The 24,638-nt window shown below is 40.8% G+C and overlaps 2 protein-coding genes across 7 annotated transcripts in view; both read right to left on the reverse strand.

Annotated features, from left to right (window-relative positions):
- LOC130535602 (F-BAR and double SH3 domains protein 2-like) overlaps positions 1-21,361 on the reverse strand; it is a 27,968-nt gene extending 6,607 nt beyond the window's left edge. Inside the window, exons 1-16 of one of the 6 annotated variants that reach the window (XM_057050745.1) lie at positions 21,031-21,359; positions 19,918-20,022; positions 18,061-18,158; positions 15,825-15,870; positions 11,311-11,390; positions 11,055-11,199; positions 10,820-10,953; positions 9,681-9,735; positions 9,392-9,520; positions 6,525-6,647; positions 6,119-6,214; positions 5,034-5,108; positions 3,981-4,097; positions 3,778-3,882; positions 1,288-1,377; positions 1,103-1,165 (exon numbers count right to left, since the gene is read on the reverse strand). In XM_057050745.1, coding sequence (XP_056906725.1) covers positions 1,103-1,165; positions 1,288-1,377; positions 3,778-3,882; positions 3,981-4,097; positions 5,034-5,108; positions 6,119-6,214; positions 6,525-6,647; positions 9,392-9,520; positions 9,681-9,735; positions 10,820-10,953; positions 11,055-11,199; positions 11,311-11,390; positions 15,825-15,870; positions 18,061-18,116 — 1,314 coding nt within the window. In that variant the 5' untranslated portion in view covers positions 18,117-18,158; positions 19,918-20,022; positions 21,031-21,359. Of the gene's footprint in view, positions 1-1,102; positions 1,166-1,287; positions 1,378-3,777; positions 3,883-3,980; positions 4,098-5,033; positions 5,109-6,118; positions 6,215-6,524; positions 6,648-9,391; positions 9,521-9,680; positions 9,736-10,819; positions 10,954-11,054; positions 11,200-11,310; positions 11,391-15,824; positions 15,871-18,060; positions 18,159-19,917; positions 20,023-21,030 lie in introns of all 6 variants that reach the window. The other 5 variants (XM_057050744.1, XM_057050748.1, XM_057050743.1 and 2 more) reach the window with 5 other exon arrangements.
- A 212-nt stretch (positions 21,362-21,573) lies between these two features.
- LOC130535014 (general transcription factor IIF subunit 2-like) lies at positions 21,574-24,584 on the reverse strand. The gene is made up of 8 exons (XM_057049798.1): positions 24,481-24,584; positions 23,671-23,741; positions 23,440-23,461; positions 23,216-23,351; positions 22,824-22,905; positions 22,538-22,631; positions 22,289-22,426; positions 21,574-22,204 (listed from the first exon to the last, which is right to left on the reverse strand). Exons 1-8 carry the CDS (start codon positions 24,508-24,510, stop codon positions 22,097-22,099), a joined length of 681 nt encoding a protein of 226 aa, XP_056905778.1. The 5' UTR covers positions 24,511-24,584; the 3' UTR covers positions 21,574-22,096.
- Positions 24,585-24,638: the final 54 nt, after the last annotated feature.

Here is a 24,638-nt window from a genome sequence, read left to right on the forward strand (position 1 = left end):
AAAACGTGCCGAATATTGGCAACAATCATCCCGCTTTGGTTTATATTTCTTTCTTTTTTTGTTTTCTTTAATATAATAAGGATACAATGTTATGCAGAGGTGTACTTATAACAATTTCATAGACAAATGATAGTAATTATAGTCACGGCCGGGGGGGGGGGGGGGGGGCGCAAAATGTTTTCTTCTTCCTGGGGGGGCGTAACAGAAAATAATTGAGAAGCACTGGTTTACTCCCTTGACGGCATCTTTGCCTCTGTGTCTCTGCCCCAGACCCTCTTCATTCTCTCTCTGGTAAACAATATAAATAAATATATAAATGGACATTTATTTTAAGTTTGGGTGTATATTTATGTCTCTTAAAACTGGAGCTGAAGTGAAACACATTTAAAGTGTTTATTTATAGATGGAACCATTAGCTCCAGTATAGACTGGAAACAAGGGGACCAACTGGCCAAGTGTGACAAAGAGCATCACTATTGATGGAGCTCCGATGGAGAGCCTTTTGTACTCTCAGCTCTGCTTAATCTACTACTGCTTCTGCAGACTTCAGTCTCCAATGACAAAGAGTAGCTCCCCAGTGTGGCTGGTTGTTATAGCAACTGTTGCCACATGACTCAGACTCTGACTGTATATAACGTGACACTCAAACAACAAAAGAGAACATAAATTGAAAATGAGCATTTGATTGCTTGCTTCAACCAGGAATTTCTTTTAGAATAAGGTTTAAGGAAAAAACACATTTCTGCAGAGGAAGAGGGAAACTTTACCTCCATATTCACACATCCAGACTCCAGCATGACTATGTGCTTATATATGCTTACTGGGAAATGAACTTCTGGGGCTTTTGATGTAAGAAGGTAGTTTTTGAAGGGCTTGAGATCAACTATCTTTCTGCATTCAGTGAATTGAGAGTTATAGTTATATATGAGTTATATATGAATATTATAGTAAACAGTAATACATATTAGTCTACCTATTTGTGAAGTATGTAAGTACTAATTGAAAGGTTGGCATAGGAAATGCAATAAAAGTTTTGTCAATACAATCTAAGATCTGCTGCATCTGGACAAAGGTTGTTGTTTCCATATGAGGCAGCTCTCACCGAGAGTGAAGGATCTTGGGCAGTGTAGTTTGCCCAACGTTCATTCTCCAACTCCTCCATCACCTACAGCACAAGCACAGAATGAAAGGGCTTTAAGGCAGCATTTGAAACTGGCACACACATACACCTGCACATATGCAGTGGTGTTATGTGGACACACATGGTCATAACCAAAAACACCAAACCTGGTTCATGGCGCTCTTCAGCCAGGTATCCACAGCGACCCCCACCTGACGTAGAAGATCCAACCGGGCCTCAGCTTTCAACTTTACTATCTTTTGGAGAAAGAAGGTTAAATACGTCACATCACACATATTCCTGTTCGACACATCTTTCCCTTCCTGTGTCTGTGAACACTGGACATTGATTAACACATCAGCTTCTCCCAGTAATATGTGAGCATACACACACTGTCAAGAAGAAAGACTTCTTTAATCAATAAACATCTTAGACTCTCAGGAGCCTCCGTTCCACTAACAGCACCAGAAAATGCAGAGAGAGCATTAAATTAGGGCCCAGTCAACACACATCTTGTGTTCACTGTCTGACATAAGTTCTGTTCTATGCAAGATCCTCCTGAAACTAGTAGAAATCTATAAAAAGGTACATTTTACGTACCGGTATGTACATTTTTCGTACCACAGTTTAATAAACCTTAAAGGACTCAACTCAGCTGCAAGTTGCAGTTTGTGCATATTAAAAATATATCATACAATAAATCAAGTGTCAGACTCATCTATGTTTACACAGCACAAGGTCTGTTTTGATTGGGCTTATCTGCAACATTTTACTGTAAAATATTATTGAAGTCATTTTGGTGGAGCCGTTTTAAAAGCTGCTTTCACAGCGTGTTAGCAGGAGGACGTCCTTACATCTCAGCACATCTCTCACGAGCTAAGAAGTCCTGTGGATGCTAAAGAGGAGGTGAATTATCTGATTTCAGTGGGGAACTGCATGCATTTAATTAAAAAAAAACTGTTCTGTTTAAACAATTTCTCAAGTAAAATAAGAATCAAGAGAGGCATGCAACAGATTTACCTCTGACAAGCAATCAATGTTTGATTTACTTATCAGATAACATAATTTTATAATCAATAAAAATGGCTTTAATTTATTTAACAAGTCTAGGTACATATAACGATATTGGACTAGTTCTGTTTGTTTTAATCGACACAAAAATGTGAACTTGCAATTTTAAATTCAGCTAAACTGAACCTCTCATTTCAGCTAAACTCAACCTCCCATGGTCCACTACTGCAGTGTTTTTCCAACCACTGTGCCATGGCACACTACTGTGTGTACTCACATAATTGGTGTAAAAAACTTTGTTTTTTTTTTTTTTTTTTTTGTTTTTTTTAAATGAAGCCGCAAATAATGTGCTGTTGCCAAGTGTCTGTGCTGTCCAGTAATTGGCAGAATAATCATGTAATACTCTTCCATATCAGTAGGTGGCAAAAGGTAGCCAATTACTTTGATTAGTGATGGGTCTGGGCGGTGACAGTGGCATGTGCCTAGCAACCTATGGTCCCAAGTAAGCTTAAGCGGCATCTCCAAACGAAGCATCCTTCACTTCAGAACAAGAATGCAGACTATTTTGTTTGCCTTCGTGCATACACGGCAATGCTGATGAGAAAAACCACAAATGTAAAAACCACAAATGTAAATGAGAGAGCCCTTAAAGCTAGCTATCACGTTGCTGAACTTGTAGCCAAATCAAAAAAGTCACACACTGTGGCAGAGACACTAATACTTCCCACCTATCAGTAATAAGTTTGCATTGCAACTTGGTCGGTCTGTCTGTCCGTCCGTCCGTAGCTACAATGCTAACTACCCACCAGGAAGCATTCTACAGTCAGAGAAGGCCCATGAGCTAAAAAGTGTGTTTATAAAATGTGACAGATTTTGAGCAGAATTGCAGTAGATTTGTTCAGTTAAGATTTATTCAATATGAAAGTTATTTTTTTTAAATGTTGCATAACTTTTTAAAACATGGTTCAACATAGTTTAGGAATTGTTAAAATGGTTTAGTTTCTTATGGTTGAAAGGGTCTGGTGAAAACTCGAGATTTTTTTTCTGATCAAATGTAGAAGTGATCATCTGAACAATTGCTGAGATTAATAATAATAAAGTGTTGAATGTTGATCTTTTCTGTTACCCCCCCCCCACACACACACACACACACACACACACACTCTCTTTGTTATTTTAGAGGAGTGTGTCAAGCGATAGCCCGACTCGGTACCCATGACGTAGCTCTTGGTTCCAAAAAGGTTGGTGACCCCTGACTTACAGTCTGCCTTTATTCCCCTTTATTCATAAGTCTGTAATAAGAGCTCTATAATGAAGTCATTTGTGCCAACTGCACAAATCTTTCACACTAAGCCAATGCTGTCTGAGGAGCAAAAATGGAGAGAATGTGAGGAAGAGACACAGAATAGGGTGGAGAAAAAGAGCATGAAAGGAAAATGTTCATATTTTTGCACCTAAATGGTGTTGATTGTTTTATAATATCAGAACAAACATGTAATATTAATATGAGCTTGGGATAACTACACCAGCAGAGAGAGCTACATAAGTGACGTCTTCAGGAGAAGGCTTGATTAGAGGTGCATTTGGTGGGATATCCTGTTTTTGCTGTCTGTATTCAGCTGTGATAGGATCACAAACAAACTGACCTCTGCCTTGCGCATGTTTTCTTTGGTGTCTTCTATCTTCAGCTCCAGGTCAAGACTGCCCTGCTCCGTGGGCGGTAAGCCATGACTGTCACACTCCTCCAAACACTGTCAATGTAATAACCATGTTAAAATATGATTAAAAACTGCTAGTAAATTAAATCCAAACTGACAGGATTAAGCATGTTGGTGTGTTTCTATCTTACTCTTTTGTAATGTATGATGTTCTTGTGTTCTCTGGCCACTCGCGTTGCCCACTTTCTCGCTTCCTTGTTCAGACTATGCTCCTCAGTTGTTCCTGTCTCTGACTCCAGTTGACGACTCTGATGGACATAAAAAAATATACATTTAAAAGGCAGGAGTATATGAATGTAAAACTCTCCAAAAGTAAATACACATGCATTACATATAAGTGCACATAAAACCTTTTTAGGCTTGTGACGGAGACCAGTTGTCTCTGACACCAGTAGTGCGACCCGGGAATATTCATATTCCTGTTAAAAACATTACTGCTGTCAAAACAGCTGAGCAGCATTATTTAAATGACCTGTGTGTGAGTGACTGGTGTTTTTCCCATCATATGCCAACAGATGTTTTAACTGCTCATTTCCATAGACATATCGTTTAATAATGAGCTGCTTTGATAAAACCAGGGCATACATCTGGTTAAGTACAGAAGTGAAGAGTATTGCCCATGAGATTGAAGATTTAATTAGACTCAAACAAGAATAACAAGGGAGCTGTGGAAACCAGGCTAATTGAATTTTAAAACCTGTATCAAATTATTGGGACCAGGATCATAATGAATCTAACAATGATACTAAAAATGAGAAAACATTCATGAGAAAAAAATTACGTTCCATCCTCAATAACACACCATCAATTAAAAGTGGAGCATCCAGCACAGGAGGCAATGAATCAACCTGCTTCACCACATTGAACCTGACGTCTGATTGTGTGTGTCACTGTGTTTTTGATCATGCTTTATTGCAGTTCTGCTGAGATTTTGCAGCTCAACTTGTTCCTCTAAACAGGTTGGATGGATCTCATCTGCACTTTTTACATCACATCTTGAGTCAGAGGTAAAATAGCTTTGTTAAATTTTGTTTGCTCTTTCCTGTAACAATCTGGACGCCATATCGACAGTTTATTGGCACGTGTTCATATAATAGTGTGTCAGCATTAACAAGACAGACATTCTTTAAAGATGGTTCCTGGTCAGAAATTGAAATGGGAATGCTGGCAAGAACTGTCACTACCTGTGCCAGGGTCATTCTCATGGCACTGACAGGGGACGGCTCGATGTCCACCAGCTGCTGCACCGAGCTCAGTGTCTGGCACACATGAATATAGCAAAGCAACCATGCACACACACGCACACACGCATGCACGCACACACGCACGTACACACGCACGCACACAGACACACACACACAGACACACAGACACATACACACACACACATAAAAGGAAGGGGTTAAAGGGAACAGTTGAGGGAAAGTGTTAGCAGATAAGGAAAACACCATGAAGCAATAGTGAGTTGTTAAGAGTTGTTTAAAGAAATGTTAGAGCACCATTGAAGTGAGAAAAGGAGGAAGATCAGAGAAGGGAAGAGGGCTTGGCAGAGAAAAACAGTGAAGAAAGATGAGAAAGAGAAATGACTCAGACACAAGAGGCATTAGGCCCAAGTTCCAGCGGGAGACATCTCTTTTTTTAAAACCATAAAATCTCTAGAGGTAAAGCATCATGATTCTACTGCTGCACATTCTCTCAGCATGAGCATAATTAATTTTAGAGCAGTTAAAAAAAAGAGATCAACTGCACAACAAAGTTTCTAGATTATGAAAGAAAAATGAGGACATCAAAGAACCTCTCCCAGTGGACATCCAATTTCTAATTACAAGACCAAATATGTTAGATTCATACTTCTTTTAAACTCATTTGACATTATTTAGACAGACAATTTCATTGTAATGAAAGAAAGTTTCCAAAGGCTGGAAAAGAACGAATGATCTCAAGCATTAATAGAAGTGGTCAGATGCTGATACAGGATCCCCTAAAGTCTTAAAAAACAAAGATGAACTGTGAGTCATCTTCTGATGTGCTAAAGGCTTCAGCCACAATGTAAATTTCATTATAGTCTTCATTCAATTTTGGTGTGGAGAACTCATGTGTTAATATGAGCATATAATGGGAATATGGAGCAATCTTGCTGCTGGGGGAACTGGTTCATGGGCAAAGAGTGTAAGCCCAACACCAAACTGGTTAAATTGAAGCCTACAGTTGCCGAATATTGTCTGTTAACACGCAGAAGACTGGATGTTTGTACTACTGTGTGTCTCACCATGTCATATTCACTGGGTTGGAATTGGAAGTCGTGTGCTTTGTGGAACACAGGATTCTCCTGCATGAACAACTGCTGATTGAACTCCTGTATTATCTGAGGGGAAGGCAGATGAGGGATTATTAATTCAAGGCAGAAAAATCCATTTTCAGTCTCAAAGCTTCACGCTGACCCCAGATGTATATTTTCTTTGAAGCAGGTGAATGTTTAATATTTATGCATTCATTCTGCTTCCTCATCACTTTAGTGACATCCATACTGAATTTAGAGTAAACACTATAGTCTTAAACCCAAAAATGTGTCTTTTCTTAAAATAAATAGCAACATCAGTTTATACGTATAACAATCTTCAGTTTACTCTCTGGTAAATGAAACCGATTTGTGACCCTCATCACATCTTACTCACTCTGGTGGATTTGTCCAACAAGAACTGGAAGGTATTGTGTGTTGCTTGAGAGGCCTCCAGCTCAGTATGACAGAGCGCTACCAAATAGTCTTTCACATGCTCGTAGATTCTGCCATCTAAGGCCTGAGCAGAGACAGAGACAAGGACGGAGAGGACAGAAGAGTTACACTGGAAAATTCATCAATTAAAATATTTTTTCATGAAAAAGAGACAAAGGAGGTTAACGCACATTGGGAATTTACATTTACCTTTGCCACACTTGCAAACATGTACTTCACAATTATAATACTACGTTTATTTTTCCCTTATTTTATTACTTCAGTGCAGCACTCCTGCAGCAAACTTCCCTGTAGCGTAACACTGGCACCTCTGAGTTTTATGGTTTGGTGTTCTTCATTGACAAGATTTCAGCTTTCACCAAAAAGAGAATGATGGTTCTGATGCTCATGCAAGTTTGTGCCCTCACCACAGTTATTCCAAAGAACATCCCTCACCTCTAACACACTTCAATTTTGATATCATCTTTTCAAAATTACATTTGTTTTTCAAACCATCTCTGTTGATTGATGTCAGTTCAATTGCATTTGAAATGGTTAATACTGAGTTATAGGGTTAAAGTTTAAAAATGAAATCTGCACACTTAAAACAACAATATAAACCATCTAAACTAGAAATGAAACTTTTCAGGGGGTATTTTTAAGTCTCATTCTAACATGCTAAGAAAGACAAACATAAAATCCACAAATTTAGAATACAAAGCACCGCCTAAAACAATGGTAAATGGACAACGAAATGATGTAATGAAGGATGTATTTTGGTAGACGTCTTCCTAAATATTCAATCATCACTGTGCTCATTTCCTCCTCCCCTCCTCCTCCTTTCCTCCGCTTCTTCTTTCATCCATTTATGGTAGTGTTAAAATGCAGTGAGTCAGCTTCCAGAAAAGTCCTATCCACAAGTTCCTGGTTTGTGTGTGTTTGTATGTGTGCGCGCGCGAGTTTGAGTCATCTGAACAATCAGCACAGAAGCAGAAGCATTTAAAACAACACTGGGATGTCACCAACAGGGGGCGCTGTGAAGTCTTTGATCTCCAACGTTTCATTTGTGGCGGTGTCAAGGACAGCAGCTCTCATCCTGCAGCTGCAGACGGGACCAGCACATGCAGGATAATCTACATCTGAAAGGCCTTTCAAGTTGCAAGTGTCCTTACCCCTCATTTTTGTAAAACACCGCATCTCACTCAGCCCCTCCTAGGTGGCATCTCTTTGATTTGATTTAACCCAGACAACAGACATAACCAAGCTAATGAAAGCTAGTGTTTAATAAACACGAGAGTTGAGTTAGGGTAAAGCACGTTTAGATTAATAAGACAGGTTACAATATAAGATATTATGCTGTGTATAAATACAACATATACTGGAAATACACATAGATGCATTTCATTATCTGACTTTAACCTAACCCTTAGGTAGCAGTGCACCGGGAAAAACTGGTGGCATATTTGGGGGTTAAGGGACATTCTCAAGGTCCAGCTGGTGTCTATCAGTCCAGGGATCATTCTCTGTTCTCCAACCACTTGTAAACATTATCATCATTTTATATCGACATAAAAATGGGGGCCACCAGGTTTAATGGTCAGCACTGCTTACCTCAGGTTCCCCCAAGGGGGAGTTTGTGTGATATAATATAAAGATAAGAATTTGCGTGAGATCCAAATTGGCTACTCAAAATTGAGCTTGTCTGAATGTGAGGGTGTCGTTGGCCCCACCATGAGAAGGCTGTGTTGATCGCCCTGGTGACATAGTTCAAGAAAGTATGTTCCCTGTTTCAGGTTCAGATCATCTGAGTTAAAATGTATAAGCGCTAAGTGAACCTTTCCTTGGTGGGTTCAGAAGAGTTATTTTCATTATATGATGTGATTTTTCTGATGAAATCTGAGAGCTGAGTCATGCATTTGGGTCCAGTCTTAACAATGCTCTCTGAAACGTCCTCAAGAAGACATGTCTTTGTCTAAAATGCATTTTTGTGACCCCCATAAAGGAAAAAGCCCTATAAAAGGGACCTTTTTCTGATCCAATTGTGCATTTACTACTTAACAAATAGCTGTTATTTTTCTGTTTGTGTAGAAAAACATATTGGATACAGGAGTGTCTTTCAGGTGAAGACCTCCAAAACCATCAAAAATGTGCAGACGGAGAGGAGCAGATTGCTCCCCCACAGCAATGTCCCTCGTTCTCTTTGTATGTTTGTGTACATGTATAATTGCGAACATGCATATTTCCCTGTAGTCTTGTCCTTCTGTTGCAGGGAACTACAGATTAATTATTCAGCATAGCCTCTTAGTATCTATGCTCACACTGGCCTGAGGCTAAGTATGTGAGTGTTAGGCAGAAGAAGAAAGACACAAGCAGACCGGAAAGATCGTCGAAAAGATGACACAAAGTGGGAAAAAGTAAAGAAACAAAGTGCAAAGAAGGGAATCAAATTGCATCCTTTACACCATGACATAATTCTGAGTAAATTCAAATGTTCCAGAACATTGGGAGACCCCATGAGCCTGGGTGTTGCTCCTCTTCGAGCCAAATCAGGATCACATCTGAGCACGATGAGCATCAGAACAAACATTCCAGATGTGATGTACTCGGCTAAACTTCAACAGAAGCTCGTGTCAGCGTACATGTGTTGTGGGAGGTTCTGCTTTCTACCAGTGACTAACAAGATTATTACCAACTGAAGACAAAATATATGAGGATGAAGATAATGGCTTTCGGACATCACACTGTTAACTAGTGTCAAAACCTTCTTGGTATGAAACTGAAACAATGAAATAATTTTTAATCTGTCAAGATACACATTAAAGTAATTACCTGTATGCAGTGCAGTAGATCTGTATGATAGTACCGATCATGATGAGCATTGGCAGCAGCTAATGTCAGCAAGTAATCATTCCTCGCCTGCATCGCTTTAGAGTTACAGTCACTCCTTTTAGCTTTTAACTGAAATGAAAGTGAGACCGACACAAATGCAACAGTGGATTAAATCACATGGGAGAGCCTCAGGGACCTCAGCTTTGGTGAAGAGTTTTAAAAAGCCTTCTGGGTTTCCCTTTGACTGGTTTAATGGTTGTCTTGTTATCCTTAAAAGCGTGCGGCTCACCTTTACACTTGCCTTTTGTAAACTAATTCTTGATTGAAAAAGACCCAGTTTAGACCTGAAAAAAGAAAAGAAAGACATTACGTTGATTCCGTCCTTCACAATTGAGCTATTCTGCTTTTAATACATTTTAAACTATTTGTACCCCGGCATTTTATCACCACTCTACAGTTTTGCCTCTCATTGACAACAGACCGAAAAAGATATCAAATCTGGCCAGAATCAGGTAATATAAATCAGGTGATTTATATAGATAGTGATATCAGAAATGCAAGTCTAATCAGATGAATAGATAGTTGTGTGCGTATGTTTGCGTGGATTCCGTTGATTCTCATGCATTTAAGATTGATTGTGATTTGTGCATCACTAGATGTCTGTCTTTACACCTATTTTACCCACTTGTGGCGACTTACAGTATATCCGCATTTGTTTCCACTAAGATAAAGTACATATGCAGCCCTTTCAAAGTCTTTTAAATGAAAACAATGAGAGCAGCAAAGCACTGACTGGATGATTATTTCCAGTACTACTTGGAATTCCAGAAAGAAAAAATGTCTCCATTCTGCTATACAGTGAAGTGTCCTTGGACATTCCTTGAACATACTAGAAGCCAGGTTTACGCCTGCTTTGCTGCATCCCAATAGCAAAGCATTTATTGGTGTTACATTAACTGAATACTTCTGATGGGTGTGTGTGTTTTATAATTATGTCACTCAGTCTGCAGTTCCAATATACTCACTGACTGACAGACGTTATTGTTAAAGCCGGTTTAGAACCTGATCCATTTTCATTGTTTACTCACTCACAATCACCACCGTCATTTCACACTAAGTATTCATAGGGAGGTAGTTCTAGGAATTGTCCACGTCTAAAACAGTTCTGCCAACTACCCTCACTCAAAACCAGTTTTCCATTTGCCTTCACACTGACCAGTGGCCATAGGAACTGGGAGGACTGGTTAAGGAGAGATGTAGGCATGGCGAAGGTCCACCACCTAGGTCAAAGGGTTCCTATGCTAAGGAAGAAGACCCTGCTCTGAGGTAGGAGTTAAAAGAGTTCTAGGAACTACATTCACAGGAACTAAAAATCCCAATATCCCTCTGGTTTAAAAGGGCTGCACAGATTAACTGAGATTAACTCACTTGGCCTCTATGTCAGCCTTCTCTCGTACAGCATGAGCAACCTGCTCACAGTCGTAGTATTTTTTCTTGGCCTTGACCAACTCCTTCACTGACTCCTGCAGCTCTGCTTGAATGCAACTCAACTGATCTATGATCTGTGAAGAAGAAAAAAATGCATATTGTTTGTCACATCAAAATGACTTAAGTAGATAAGGAGCCAATAAAGCTTTTTATCGAGACTCACATATTCACCCACCTTTTTGAGTTGCTGCTCCTTGTAAAGTCTAACTGCTTTAGCAGGCTCTGACACTTTGCTCTTGTAATTGTCGCACACATTGAGCCTGGATTGGCTCACCTGCACTGTACCTTCTAAGTAAGACCTCCACACTGCGTACACATTCCTAGTTAAGCGAGAACAAAAAAATGCCCGATTATCTACTTTTACTCTAACCCCAGTGTATGAAAAGGAAAATCCCTTAAAACACAGACACATGACAAACAGACACACACACCTGTAGTCTGTTCTCTGATCATCAGGGTTGATCCCAGGCCAGTCTCTCTTGAGGTACTGACTTGCTAACTTCTGCAGGGCCTGAAATCACAAATATGACACAGCAAATAAAACAAGATCTTATTATTATGCTGTTTTTATAAGTGTATATTTGCAGTATTCCATAACCGTCTATACTTCCATATATCTTTTAAAGGTGATGTGCTTCATTTGAAAATCATTTTAGTTTAGCAATTTTGGGGTAACATCTTTTAGGCATGTATCACACCTATAATTTATGAAAACAAAGAAATTCCCTGTAGATTCAGATCTCTGATGCATCAGGTCAGTGGCATCATCAGTATGTCAGTCTGCTCCAGACAGCATAAGAGCAGAGTGCTGAGGCAGAGTAACCTACATCCTCACCACTGGGTCACTGTGTCAGTAGCTACAACCAGCACCCACTGGGACTTTGTACACTTGCCTATGGAAGAGCGTATGCAGGAGTGGATGCTGGAGCAATCCACATTAATAAAACAGATATTAAGTAACATTTACATTAATTGTCATTTTATGACACACCTAAAATTAAGTATCATCTTTCCTGCATGATCAAATCACTTTTATTTTCTGTCTTTCTCATCATTCACACTATTTAACTTTCACAACAGAAAAATGGTATCAAAACAGGGCCAATGACACTTGGCGTCCACCATGTTGCAAATTAAAAAGGCTGAGCTTGGCCTCTTGAAACCAACATTCTGAACTGAACCTAATCACTTTTGGGAACTTAACTCTAAAACATTATGTCACTGCATAACCTTGTCATCACCACAACCATGAGGGTCAAACCATGTTAGTGTTCTACAGTAAAGGAAGGTCTGAAGTTCAGCACAATGATGGTGTTTAAAATATTTTGTTACCTTGTGAAACATTACACAATAGCAGCCTCATTGACATAAGAGTGAGGCTTCGAAGATCCCCAAAAATACGAACATCCATCAAGCATAAGCTAAAAAAGCTGTGATACAATGTTGCTCTATGCAGTCAATAAATAAATAATTTATTTTCTTTGAAAATGTTCAAACTTTCACTTGCATCCTAGGGAAGGTGGAGTGGGTGTGGATGGTTTTGATGAAAGCCACTCTGTGTGTTTGTTAAAAAAATACTGTGTGTGAAGGAAGACTGGTAAAAGACGCATCAAGATGGCAATAGCTGGGATTTAACTGCCTCCCTGCTGTATAAACAAGGGCTATAGCTGTGTGTGAAGGCAGGTGTGTGCGTGTGAGCGACTCTCGGGGGTGGGGTGAGGTCAGTGTCTGACAGCTCCATTTAATGCTTTTGGAAACTTTGGCAAAATCTGAGTCACTACATCCAAATTTCCTTGAGGAGGAAATAAAAGTGTGATTTCTTTTGACAAGGCTATTTTACATACAGTATATGTATACAGACTGTAATAAACATTCCTCACAATTTCGTATAAAATAATAAGACAGTCAATAATGAGACATATCTCCTTTCTAACAACCCCATACTGTGATATTTACGAGTACAAGAATACACAGCTTTAACAATGTTATTTGTGCACAAATGAATTAACAATTATTTAAATGGATCACAATTATTTTTCTTCCTGACTGGAAGGAAATCCATAAACTACATTTTTGTGACTGATTCATCTCTTACTGTCTCTATACTTTCTCCTCCTTTTTATAGAACCTGTCATCTCTCTATTCCCATTTCAGCTGTTATCACCTGGGAGCCACCTTAACAGTGTGTTGCCATGGCAACTCGGTTTCCCTTCCTTTGTGGTCTGGGTAAGATGGAATGGCTTTACAATGTGCAGACATGTACACACACCCATCCTGTTTTTGTAACTGAGGTGACAAACAGGGTACCGGTACCCAGGCAGCAGGATATCCTTAAAGCAGTGCTTGCAAATTAGAAAAGACAAAGTCCAAGGAGTAAAAAGGTTAAGAAGCAGAACAATGTGGCTGGTCAACTGTTTGTATCTTACAAATTGCTTGTATCTTACAAAATGACTTAGTTACATTTCAGTCATAATCTGTTAAAAGCTGGCATTTTTCAGTGTTTGCTTAGTTGCATCCTTAGTTGTTTGCTTAGTTGTGCATCCTTCCAACTATGTCTTCTATCCACTGGACCAGATATGACTGACTCCTCTCTTCTTCTGATTTCTTTATAGCTTTTTCTACCGCCTTTCTTTCTCTTAAATCAATATACTTGATTTCTCCTCCCACCTCATCCTGTCTGCACTCCCATAGAGCATCTTGGTAGATGTGTCTGTGTGTGTTTTATGATAGGAGTGCACCACAAAACCCATCACTAATGTAAAGGTTGACTGTGAGTGCACTGAGAGAGCACAAAAAGGCAATCACGCGCAGATCTCATGGCCTGGCCTTTTTGGGTAGTGCAGTTGAGTGTGACCCCAGTCTCCAACTATTCCAGTAATGTTGATAGTGAAGGGGAAATATGCTGACAAGTAATAAACATGCAGAAAGAATCCCCCTGCATGGAGAAGGGGCTTTCTGGCTCCTGTCCTCTGCAGACTTTCTCCTTTTTCTTATCTTAATTGAGGGTTTGACTACATGTGTATTGCAAAAAAGGCAGGAATAAAAGGGAAATAGGCTTAAACAGAACACAATTAATCAGATTTCCACCTTTCATCTCCCAATTATTACTGCAATGATAATTTCACAAATTAACACAGATCCACCCACCTACAATTAGGAGGGAATCCATTATCCAACCTGAGCAAGGGAGTGTTGTTGCTAGGCAACCATTATACGTGAGGTGAAGTCAGTCAGTTTGATAATAATGAAACTGAGAATAGAACTGTAGTGAGACCAATAGGGAAAAGGGAGAGATCAAAGGTCTTTAAACCAGATATCAATCATAGTAAACTGTTCAGTCATCATTCAGGTCAACAATTCTGAACCGGCACTTTTGTTGTGCCTCTTCTTTGAACACTTTCATTAGTTGTGTATGATGTGGACACTAAAACCACAAGTGACTCTCCTGTAAGTGATTTAGCCTAAAAACTGCATTTTTGCAAGTATCTTATAGTAGGACAAATTAATGATCAGATGGCTAGTACGGCTATTACTGCCAGTCACAGCAAAACAAATTCATTCCATTAGGTGCCGAGGCTCTCATGTCCAAGCTTGTTTGGCTTCTTGTATTGAAGCACTTGATTTCCCTGCAGCTTGGCCTGACCCATGCTGATAAGTTGACCATTAAAAAGTTCTAACAAGCAATACTATGTACACTAAGCTGCCTCCAGAGCTCCTAAAGCTTGAATTGTTCTGTAAAACCTTTGTTGGCTGCGAACTTGTGCCTGCTGCTAAAACTGTCTCCAGTGCCATCTGAGCCAGCTCACTACCCACTGGTGAGTTGACAGCTCAGCCCTTCTCCAGAGCCCAGTTTCTACATCACAATAAATCAGCGGATACAGTTACACATTTAGAACTCCCTGTGCCATATAAGTCCTTGTGCCAAGCGTACTTATGGACCTCCTCGTACTTGAACTTGATGTTGTGGACCATGACAATTGGCACAATCACAGGCCTCCAAGTGACAGGGTCATTTCCCAAATAGGCATCAAGTCCTCCAGCAGAACAATAAAATCCCCTTTCCTAAAAGGTTGGGTAGTCCAAGTTCCAGACAGTTGCTAACAGTCAGGCCTCATCCCCTAACCTTAAGCACAAGGAACTAAGTCAGCAGTTTAAACTCTGCTATACAGGCAGGTAACTAAGGGGAGGGCTAAAAGAAAGCCCCAACTATATGTAGCTGGTATCTCTCAGCAGCTCAAAAAAGCTCCCCACCAGAGAGATAATAAAATAGCAAAGTCCCCACCCTTCCAGCGCAAACCCCCACACCCCCATTAATTTCTCCTTCAGGCGCTCCCAATTTCAGGACGAACCCAATCAAGCACAGGACTGGTTACCAGCAGATCTATGGCGGTTCCTAACATTTTCCACAGACCTTCACCAAAAAACAGTTCACCTTAACCCTCCAGCCCAGCTCCTAGAGTTTGACACTGTCATTCTAAACAACAGCTATATCATGCTACCACTTACAGACTAATCAAAGATTATCCCATGAAAGCCCAGTGTGCAACTAGACTGATTAAATAGCTACAACCCCAGGACAACTTTATGCTTGAATTATAGCCAGCCACTTCATGCACGTGTCCTGAACACACATGCACAATATCACACAGCAGCTACGTAGTACTAGACATGTAGACCGGTTATTCCACTAGTTACTGACTTGATGACTTTTTAAATGGTTGGAAGCAGATTCCCAGTGTAGAAAAGGTGTACAGAAAAACAACAAAAGGGGAACGTCACTTGGTCGGTCCATTGGTAATGCACACAAAAGACAATGTGCTGATGTGTTTTGGAGGTGTCGGTTCCCAGATCTGCACACATGGCAGCCTGCAGTGATGCTCAGCAAAGCATGCAGTATGCATTTGAAGAGTCTTACAAGGGCTGTACTCAATTCACCCAATCTCACCTGTGCATAGTCCCGCTCTAGTTGTCCCTTCTTCATACTGTAGCTCCTACAGAAACATAAAGAAAGTCAGATATATTCAAGACTGATCCACACAAGAAAAAACACATCCTAAACATGTTTGTCATTCATCCTTATCTGTTTACCATTATTTATACTGTAACTGGCCAGAAGCTCTGAATGCAGCCATTCTGTGGGTTTTACTACATGTGAAAACAAGGGTGTGTAGCTGAGAGTTGTTTCATGAACATGAAAACGTTGCCGTGGGGAAGAACTGAAAGACTGGAATTACCTTTAAAATCATGCTAATGTTGCAATCATGTCATGTGACTTCAAATTAAACTGGACCTTTCAGTTCAAAGCCTTAACCGACAGCTATCCTTAGATTATGGAGCTAAAGTGATCCACAAGTTTTACCCATTGCTGTTCCTCCCAAATCAAGTTAAAGATCAATAATCAACAACCAGCTGTGTCCCAGCACCACTCGACCCAGCCTTTGCCAAATCATGCTCTAAATCCAGCTGCAAGTTGCCTTAGTGTCTTCCCACTTTAAATTAGTCCCAGAGCTCCCAGTAGTGATCACAATGTAACGCTGAATTATTTAACACTTTATGTTTCAGGATTCTTGTTAGGGAGCCAATTGACCACAATAACAACAACAATAATAATAATCATCACCATCATAGCTCCATTATTGTTATTAATATTGTTGCTGGTTTTATTGTGGTCATTTTTTCCTATTGTTGTCATCTTCATTTCCACAGATCTGGATTCTGCTGGTCAGTGCTATTAAAAATAAAGTGTTTTTGTTATTCCACAAACTTGGACTTATGTTCTTCTGACCAAAGAGGAAGAACAAGTGTTCTGATGTAGAACCTTCAGCACCAACCAGTCTGTCACCTACAGGCCCACCTTATCACACCTGAAGTTCATATTAAGCAGAAAATTACAACTTCATTGGGGTTGTTTTACAAAAGGAATTACTAATGTGCAAGTGTATTTGTTTGTGGTTGCTTAAGCAGAAATGGGGGAGGGAGATTAGCTGGATTGAGGAGACCAAGTTCACTCTGAGGCATCAATCAATGACCAGTTTCCTCCTCATTCTCCTCTTGTGTCATCCACAGGGAAGTAAAAACATCAATGATCTTTCCTTCCATGTCTCCTTTATTATACACTGATAAGCACCTCAGACAGATGTGCTGTACAACAACAGTCAGCAAAACAGGCCATCTCTGTTGATCTTTAGTGTCATGGTGGCCCCCAATAACTACGGAGCAAATTTGAGTTAACAGCTTCTTTAGGCTTCACACAGTGACACAAGCAAAAGTCAAAAGCCAAGATGAGATTTTTTGCCACTCGATTTTTTGTGACAGATGTTTGTTAATGTGACATTTTCTGTTGTATCATTTGTTAAATTTCAGCTAAACTGTGGCTCATGATATTGAATATGTGACAGCTGTTGGAATTCACACTGGATGTTCCTGGGTGGATTAGGATGTTGCTACCACCATTGCATTACATCCTCAACACAACACTCCTGAGTCAAGGACACATTTGCAGTGAGTCCTAATAAAGGTGTCAAAGCCATTAAAATTCTTCTCTAGTTTAACCAACAGGATGGAGAGAGGAAGAGACTGAGGAGCTGAAATATGAAGTAATGTTAAAACACAAATGATTGTCACAAAGTAGCCACTAGCTTGTGCCTTCGCCTCTCTAGTAGCTAGTCTGGGAGAGGGAAGGATCGAGAGGGACGACTAAAAAAGAAGGTACGGTAGATAATGTGTGAGGATGAAAAATAGTGGGAAAGATAGAGCCTGGCCGAGCGTTACAGAGGCGCTGTAATTAATAATCAGTCTTCAGGCAACACAGAGAATAAGAAGCTGTGGAGGAATCTGGATTTCCTACAACTGCCAAAGCCAAAAGGGAAATCTGCCGTACTCACACATGCCCTGAGTAAACGGAGCATAGTCCAAATGAACAAGAAACACAAGAGCAGTGATGTGAAGATGGCCACAGACAGAGGATGAAATGAGAAACAAGAGACAGAAAGTAGTGAAACCACAGAAGAAAGGATGAAAGGGGAAGCAGGCAGCAGGAAGTTCCTTTCCTTTGACCCCCTCCTGCTAACAACCTTTTATACAGCACAGCTCAAGTTTAGAGGTCAAATCATTCCGCGGTGGATGAGAACCGTGGATGAGGACCGTGGATGAGGACCGTGGATGGGTGGGTGTCTTCATACCGCATGTCTTCCAGCAAGTCACATTCAGTCTGGTGTTTAAAGTGCAGTCGGGTCATCTGCTCCGTGTGAGTGTTTTTGAGTTCCTGCGTCACTTTGACCTGTAGGGAAGGAAGAAGACAGGACCAGTACAGGATTTGTCTTTCTGTGAACATCTGCTGTGCACGTGTGCTGTGAAGGCCAACTACAGCACAGCTCCGACTTTAAAAGTCTTCACTGGGCATTCAAATATCCCTGATCCTAACTGGTCACATTTAAATAAATGAAATATATCCAAGAAAAACAAAAGAAATGCTGACAAACTGAAAGCTTTGAAATCTTTCAAAACGGCCCCTAATGGGACTTTTTTTATTTCACCGAGTTACTTTGGAGAACACAGATTCAATTATCTGTTTCAGAGGACTGTGCTGTGACTTCAGTGCACAAGACCCCCTGAAAGGAGCACAAATACACACTCTGATGGAAGGAAGCAACATGAAATTTGTTCTGAAGCCGAGTTGAAGGAACACGTCCCTCGACCATGGGGAACCCTAACCCCTAACATCTAAATCCCAGCATTGACCCTAACACCTAACCATAACCCCTAACCTTAACATCTAACTCCAACATCTAAACCCTAACATTGACCCCAGCATCTAACCCCTAACATCTGACCCCTAACATTGACCTTAACACCTAACCATAACCTCTAACCATAACCTCTAACCCCTAACATCTGACCCCTAACATCTGACCCCTAACATCTACCCCTAACATTGACCCTAACATCTAACCCCTAACATCTAACCCCTAACATTATCCCCTAACATTGACCCTGACACCTAACCATAACCCCTAACCTTAATGTCTAACCCCTAACACCTAACTATAATCCCTAACATTAACGTCTAACCCCTAACATCTGACCCCTAACATTGACCCCAACATCTGACCCCTAACACCTAACAATAAACCCCAACATTAATATCTAACCCCTAACATCTGACCCCTAACATCTAACCCCTAACATTGACCCCAACATCTAACCCCTAACATTGACCCTGACACCTAAGCATAACCCCTAACCTTAACGTCTAACCCCTAACATTGACCCTAACACCTAACCTTAATGTCTAACCCCAACATCTAACCCCTAACATCCGACCCCTAACCATAACATCTAAACCCAACGTCTAACCCCTAACATCTGACCCCTAAGCATAACATCTAAACCCAACATCTAACCTCTAACATTGACCCTAACATCTGACCCCTAACCATAACCCCTAACCCCAATGTCTAACCCTAACAGATGTTTGTTAATGTAATACTTTGTTGTGATGGATCATTTATAAAAAAACCCAAATCAAAATTAAATTGTGGCTCATGATATTGAAGATGTGAAAGCTGTTGGAATCCACACCGGATGTTCCTGGGTGGATTAGAATGCTGCTAAACATTGGAAGGGAACAGTAGGAAGGGAAGGGAACAGTTTGGGAACCCCCTAAACAACATTAGAGGAAACTTCCATCTGTATTCTGAGGAAATACTAACTGTTTTACCTCCCACACGTTTGTATTTACTGGTATTTCCAGCACTGCAGTCACTTAGGATTCCCACAAAAACAGAACTTCACTGGGAACCCGTCAGTGTGGCCACTGGGTTCTTCTGGCACAACTCTCTCTGCAAGGCTCAAAGTGAGCTGTTACATGACTGTTCCAGACAAAACAATCAACACCGCAGCATGCGCCCCCCCCCCCCCCACACACACACACACACACACACACACAGCAAGAGTCTTATCAAGTCCCAACATCTTTGAAGATAATGAGGGAATTTTTCATTACATCATCAGGGCTACATGGCTTCACTTGATTTCACCTTTTATCACTGAAATCACAGGATATGGACACGATGTTGAAGAAATGCCTCAATGAAGGGAGATAGGGTGGCACGACTGAGGGTGACAGAAGAAGATGGTGAACGCTGTAAAAGAAGAGCAGTAGGCTGTAGCTCAGGACTTCCCCACCTTATTCAAGCTCCACCTGTTCTCAGCCACAGCAGCCGACAGTGTGAGTGTGTGTGTGTGTGTGTGTGTGTGTGTGTGTGTGTGTGTGTATAGCCATCAAATCAAACTAGGTTTTAATGCTGATTAAGCTTCAAATTCATCTGTGGTGGAGGCACCACCAGGGAACCCCAGACATGTAACAATTACGATGCACAGACCCCCGACTCCCACGTGGCACCAATGATACAACCAGGATTTTAAAAAGTTTAATAACACTTTTCTCATCAGCTGTGCATGGTGACTGGAGCAACAAGCAAACGCACGCACCCACACACACACCCACACACGCACACACACACACACACTATAGCAACTTCCTCACACACCTGCTGACTTATATTGGGGGCTGGAATCTCCTCTCAACCCCTGCAGAATTAATAAGTCAGCACCAGACGAGATGTAGCTAAGTGTTCTAATAACATGATGAGACCATAGAGAGCTGAAAGACCCGGTTCAGGTCCTGGTCCAGGTCCTGGTTAAGACCTTCAGCTCTCAGCAGAAAAGAACGTCTCAAAATTCCCCTGTTGTGTACTGGTGCGTTTAGTGTCACTTTAAACATAAAGTGGATACTGCGACAGAACCTCGCACAGGTTAGCAGCAGTTACATATTTTGCGACTATTTAATGCAGTTGGGGAGCTCAAACGTGTCATATTAGCCCTCCTGATGGAACAGACAGGAAGCTACATTAGCACCCAGTAGCTATGTGTGATGGCTACAGACGCATATTAAAGTCAGTGGGTTATTGACTAACCATGCTAGCAAGATGCTAACGGTGGCTAACAAGTCGCATCTCTCTCCAGTAAATTCCTAACGTTTTTAGCCTCGAACACGAGTTGTATCCGCAAAGATGCCCAGAAAGCGGAGCTAATGGTGGAGTTAGCGCACCGCTGCGCGTCAAACATAACGGAATCTGCAAATCACTCACCTTCCTCGGCGGCGGCTGCATGTTGGAGGCTTGACATGAATGGTGCTTCCCTTGTGAGATGTTTTCAAAACCCAAAGGGAAATCCGAACCGGGTCAAGACCAATGTGTTGTGTCTTCAAGCAAATAAAGAAATACAAGTGAATCCCCTTTACAGTAGACAGTAAAGATTGGAGCGATAGGTAACCCCCATGGCTGATGATAAACGGCTGGTTGGCGCAGAGCAAAAACTAAAGCTATCAAAAGACAATTCTGATGGTTGCTGCCAGGACTGGAGCTCTAGGCTGCTGTACATTGTTGTGAGGGGGCGAGCACAGGCAGCATTCCGACGATGAAGTTAGCTTCCGATTCGATTCGGCTTTTAAGGGGGACGTTAAGGGGAAATCAATCGACTACTTCTCCACCGATTTTTTTTTTTTTTTTTTTAAACATCTTAATAATGTAAAAATTTTAGCTTTAGCACCAACCTATTATACCCATTTACCTCATTGGTAACCTAATCAATGTGAAGAAAATGAAACAAAAAAATCCACACATCAGCAGAAATTTGTCTCTGAACTCATTTATATATTTTTGAAGACATCTCCCACACACGCACAGATTTTCAGAGGCCACTTCAGGAAAGTCAGCAAGTGCAAAATTTTGGAGCTTTTCTGCCACAAGAAGCACAGTTTTGGTTGTGAATTAAGTATAAAGTGATTAGTACAGTATAGCCAGTCTGGAGGGGTGAGGTCTGGTACCAACACTGCCACTTGCATCCATAAAGCTGTAGTCTCTAAACAGTTGCCAGTAGCATCCATAAAGCTACCAGTAGCATCTAAACAGCTGCCAGTAGCATCTAAACAGGTGCCAGCAGTATCTAAACATCCTGAATGAACCTGTTTGATCTTGGAGTTTTCCACGTCCTAGTTTTGCTGAATTTTGAACTGCCCAGTGGAGAAATTCAGTGTCTGCGACGGTGTTCATCTTGAGTGTGTATGACCCTTCCCTTGACCTTCAGATGGTGGTTCATGTGAGTCTTTGTATTATTGGGATTGGTGGCGGTTCTATCCAGGGCCCTTCAGCTCATTTATTCTCTCCACCGTAGTCGGTATTCTGGCCTGAGCTCCCAGGTGTACTTGTGAGTTCCTGTGACATTGTACACTCCAATCTCTCTTAAAATGCTCTTCAAATAAACCTGGAGAGATATGAAAGGAGAAAGTTGAGATAAGATGTTCAGGCTTGTTTCTCACTTAGGGCTGATGGGGACTTGCGCTCTCACCACAGGCTGCTTGGTCATGTCTACCAGTTGTTTTATGTTACAATACTGGTGCTTCTCAAAAGCGCTGAATAACAGGTCCATCACCAGTTTCTTGTCCATGCTGGTATACTGAGCTCCCACTTTCCTTTTGTCCTCGCGCTGCAGCAGAAATACAAGCAGACAGAATTAGGATAATTTCTTTCCATTATTTTCACTTCAGCTATTTCAGATATTGCTGTTAATGTCAATAGTGGAGAGGGTTTTGTTTACATGGTATGGATGTTTGGACACAGGTTTGTAGTTGGCGATGGGACTTTGTATCTGCAACATTTTGGCTTTTTGGGGGGATTTTTTCTTTTCTAACCTGTTGTAACAGAGGAGAGAAATGAGTATTCAAATTCATTGCAAAAATAATCCAGCCAATAATGAAACAGCTCCACAATGGACTGTAAAATAATAACTGCCTAATGCTCTGTTGCTTATTGTCCCATTTGTAGTAGTAAACAGCTTTGAAATCATCCACCTTATGTCAGCATGATTAGAAGTATGATTATACCTTTTCAGCCTCAGGTATTCATCAAAATATGCAGGTGTGCAGTCTGCTCTCACCAGAACCTTCCCCAAATAATCTATGTCATCTGGAACAGGAGAAATATTATTCAAACTATACATTTCACTGACTATTTCTGCATAAATGGAGGTCAGAGCAACAACAATTGTGTGAAAATGTCATTTATGCGGTTTAGGTCAGAAAAATAGGAATTTACTTCCATTTAGAATCCAACCTGTCCACAAAGCCAAAGAAAAGTGATCATCCATTTATACTTTTTGTACACAAAACACTACACTAGTGTAGTTTCACCATAATTAGAGAATTAGGAATAACAACATGAACATGGGCCATAGGTGTTCGAAGCGGAGACCTGGCAGATGAAACCAGAAGATCACCTGAATTCTCACTGAAAACTCCGAGCATCTGACCTCCTGCTGGCTGCACGGTGATGCTGTGCTTACGTGGCACAGCCACCATCTTGTTTTCCTGGCCTTCGACCAACGCCAGGTCCTTTTTTAACCAGAACCTCACCTGCAGAGTTGGAATCAGTCAAATGTTGCTACTGTTTATATGGATGGACTCTCCGACAGAGATGAGCTAAACTTGATCTGCTTCTTACCTCTTCTATTCTTTCATTTCTCCTAGGAGGTAAAAAATTAAATAAATAAATTTGGACGAAGCCTGAGGAATATATATATTTTTTGCTGCCTATATGAGTAATATAACCAAATATTGACTATATATTGAACTTCATCAGCTCACACAAGATTGTATGTTTAGCACCTGAGTTTAGCTTCTGTGTATAACTAGAACACATAAGCATTGGATTCATTATTTTAGTGTCACACACCTGTAGATTTGGATGTTCCCAACTTCACCTTCTTTTGCCTTGTCCAACTGCATTGAAAGATAACTAGGAGCCTGCAGGAGAAACAGATTTTTCCACTCAGCTACCGTCCGTAATTTCTGCTTTTTTCTTAGCCCAAAACTTTTGAGTAATGTGCATTAAAACAAATAAACTAGTTTGTTAGCATCACAGTTTAGGTAAAGGAGAATCATCCCTGTGGTGTTTGCCTAAGGACTGAGTCAGTGTACAGACCTTTACCAACCAAACATCAGTGTCCTGGTTGACACCAGTTAGATCCACTTGTTTTTTAGCCATGGTTTTAATAGAAGGTTTCTGTGGTTTTGTTGCTACAGTCGTGACTATTTCTGATTGGGCTTTTTATACTGTCAGCTTTTTCCAAACAAATAAAGCTCACTGTCGTAATATCTGGCGCCAAACTACTCACGACAAACTACTCACGGTAACTGTACAAGTGACCTCTCCCTGTACTAACACTCCCTTTACTGTTATTAATCAAATATGAGATCAAAGGAGCATACAGATTAAAGAAACCTTGATCTTTGGCCTTTGATCCTAATAACATCAAGAACAGCAATAACTGGGAAAACAAAGTAGCAGTAGTAGTAGTGGTACTAGTAGCTGTTTTAGTGGTAGCAGTAGCGGGAGTAGTAGCAGCAGTAGTAGTAGCAGTAGCAGTACTAGTCGTATTAGTAGTGGTGGTGGTCTTTGTTTAGGTATACCACTTTATAACAAACAAAATCGTTTTACATATCTAATGTCTCAAAGTTGATGCGTTACACAATATGTTTTCACCTCAATAAAAGTTGAAAAAAGGTTCAGCATGCTCGATCTATTTGGCCTTAACTTTCCTCTTAACTGTAAATCGGAAGCTAACTTCCGTCTCGTGGCAGCAGCAGAGGGGACAGAAGTCTGAACCGTTCGACAAGCAAATCAATGCCACCCCGAAGCGG

The sequence above is a fragment of the Takifugu flavidus genome, chromosome 12, assembly GCF_003711565.1.
Source record: "Takifugu flavidus isolate HTHZ2018 chromosome 12, ASM371156v2, whole genome shotgun sequence".
Taxonomy (NCBI): Eukaryota; Metazoa; Chordata; class Actinopteri; order Tetraodontiformes; family Tetraodontidae; genus Takifugu; species Takifugu flavidus.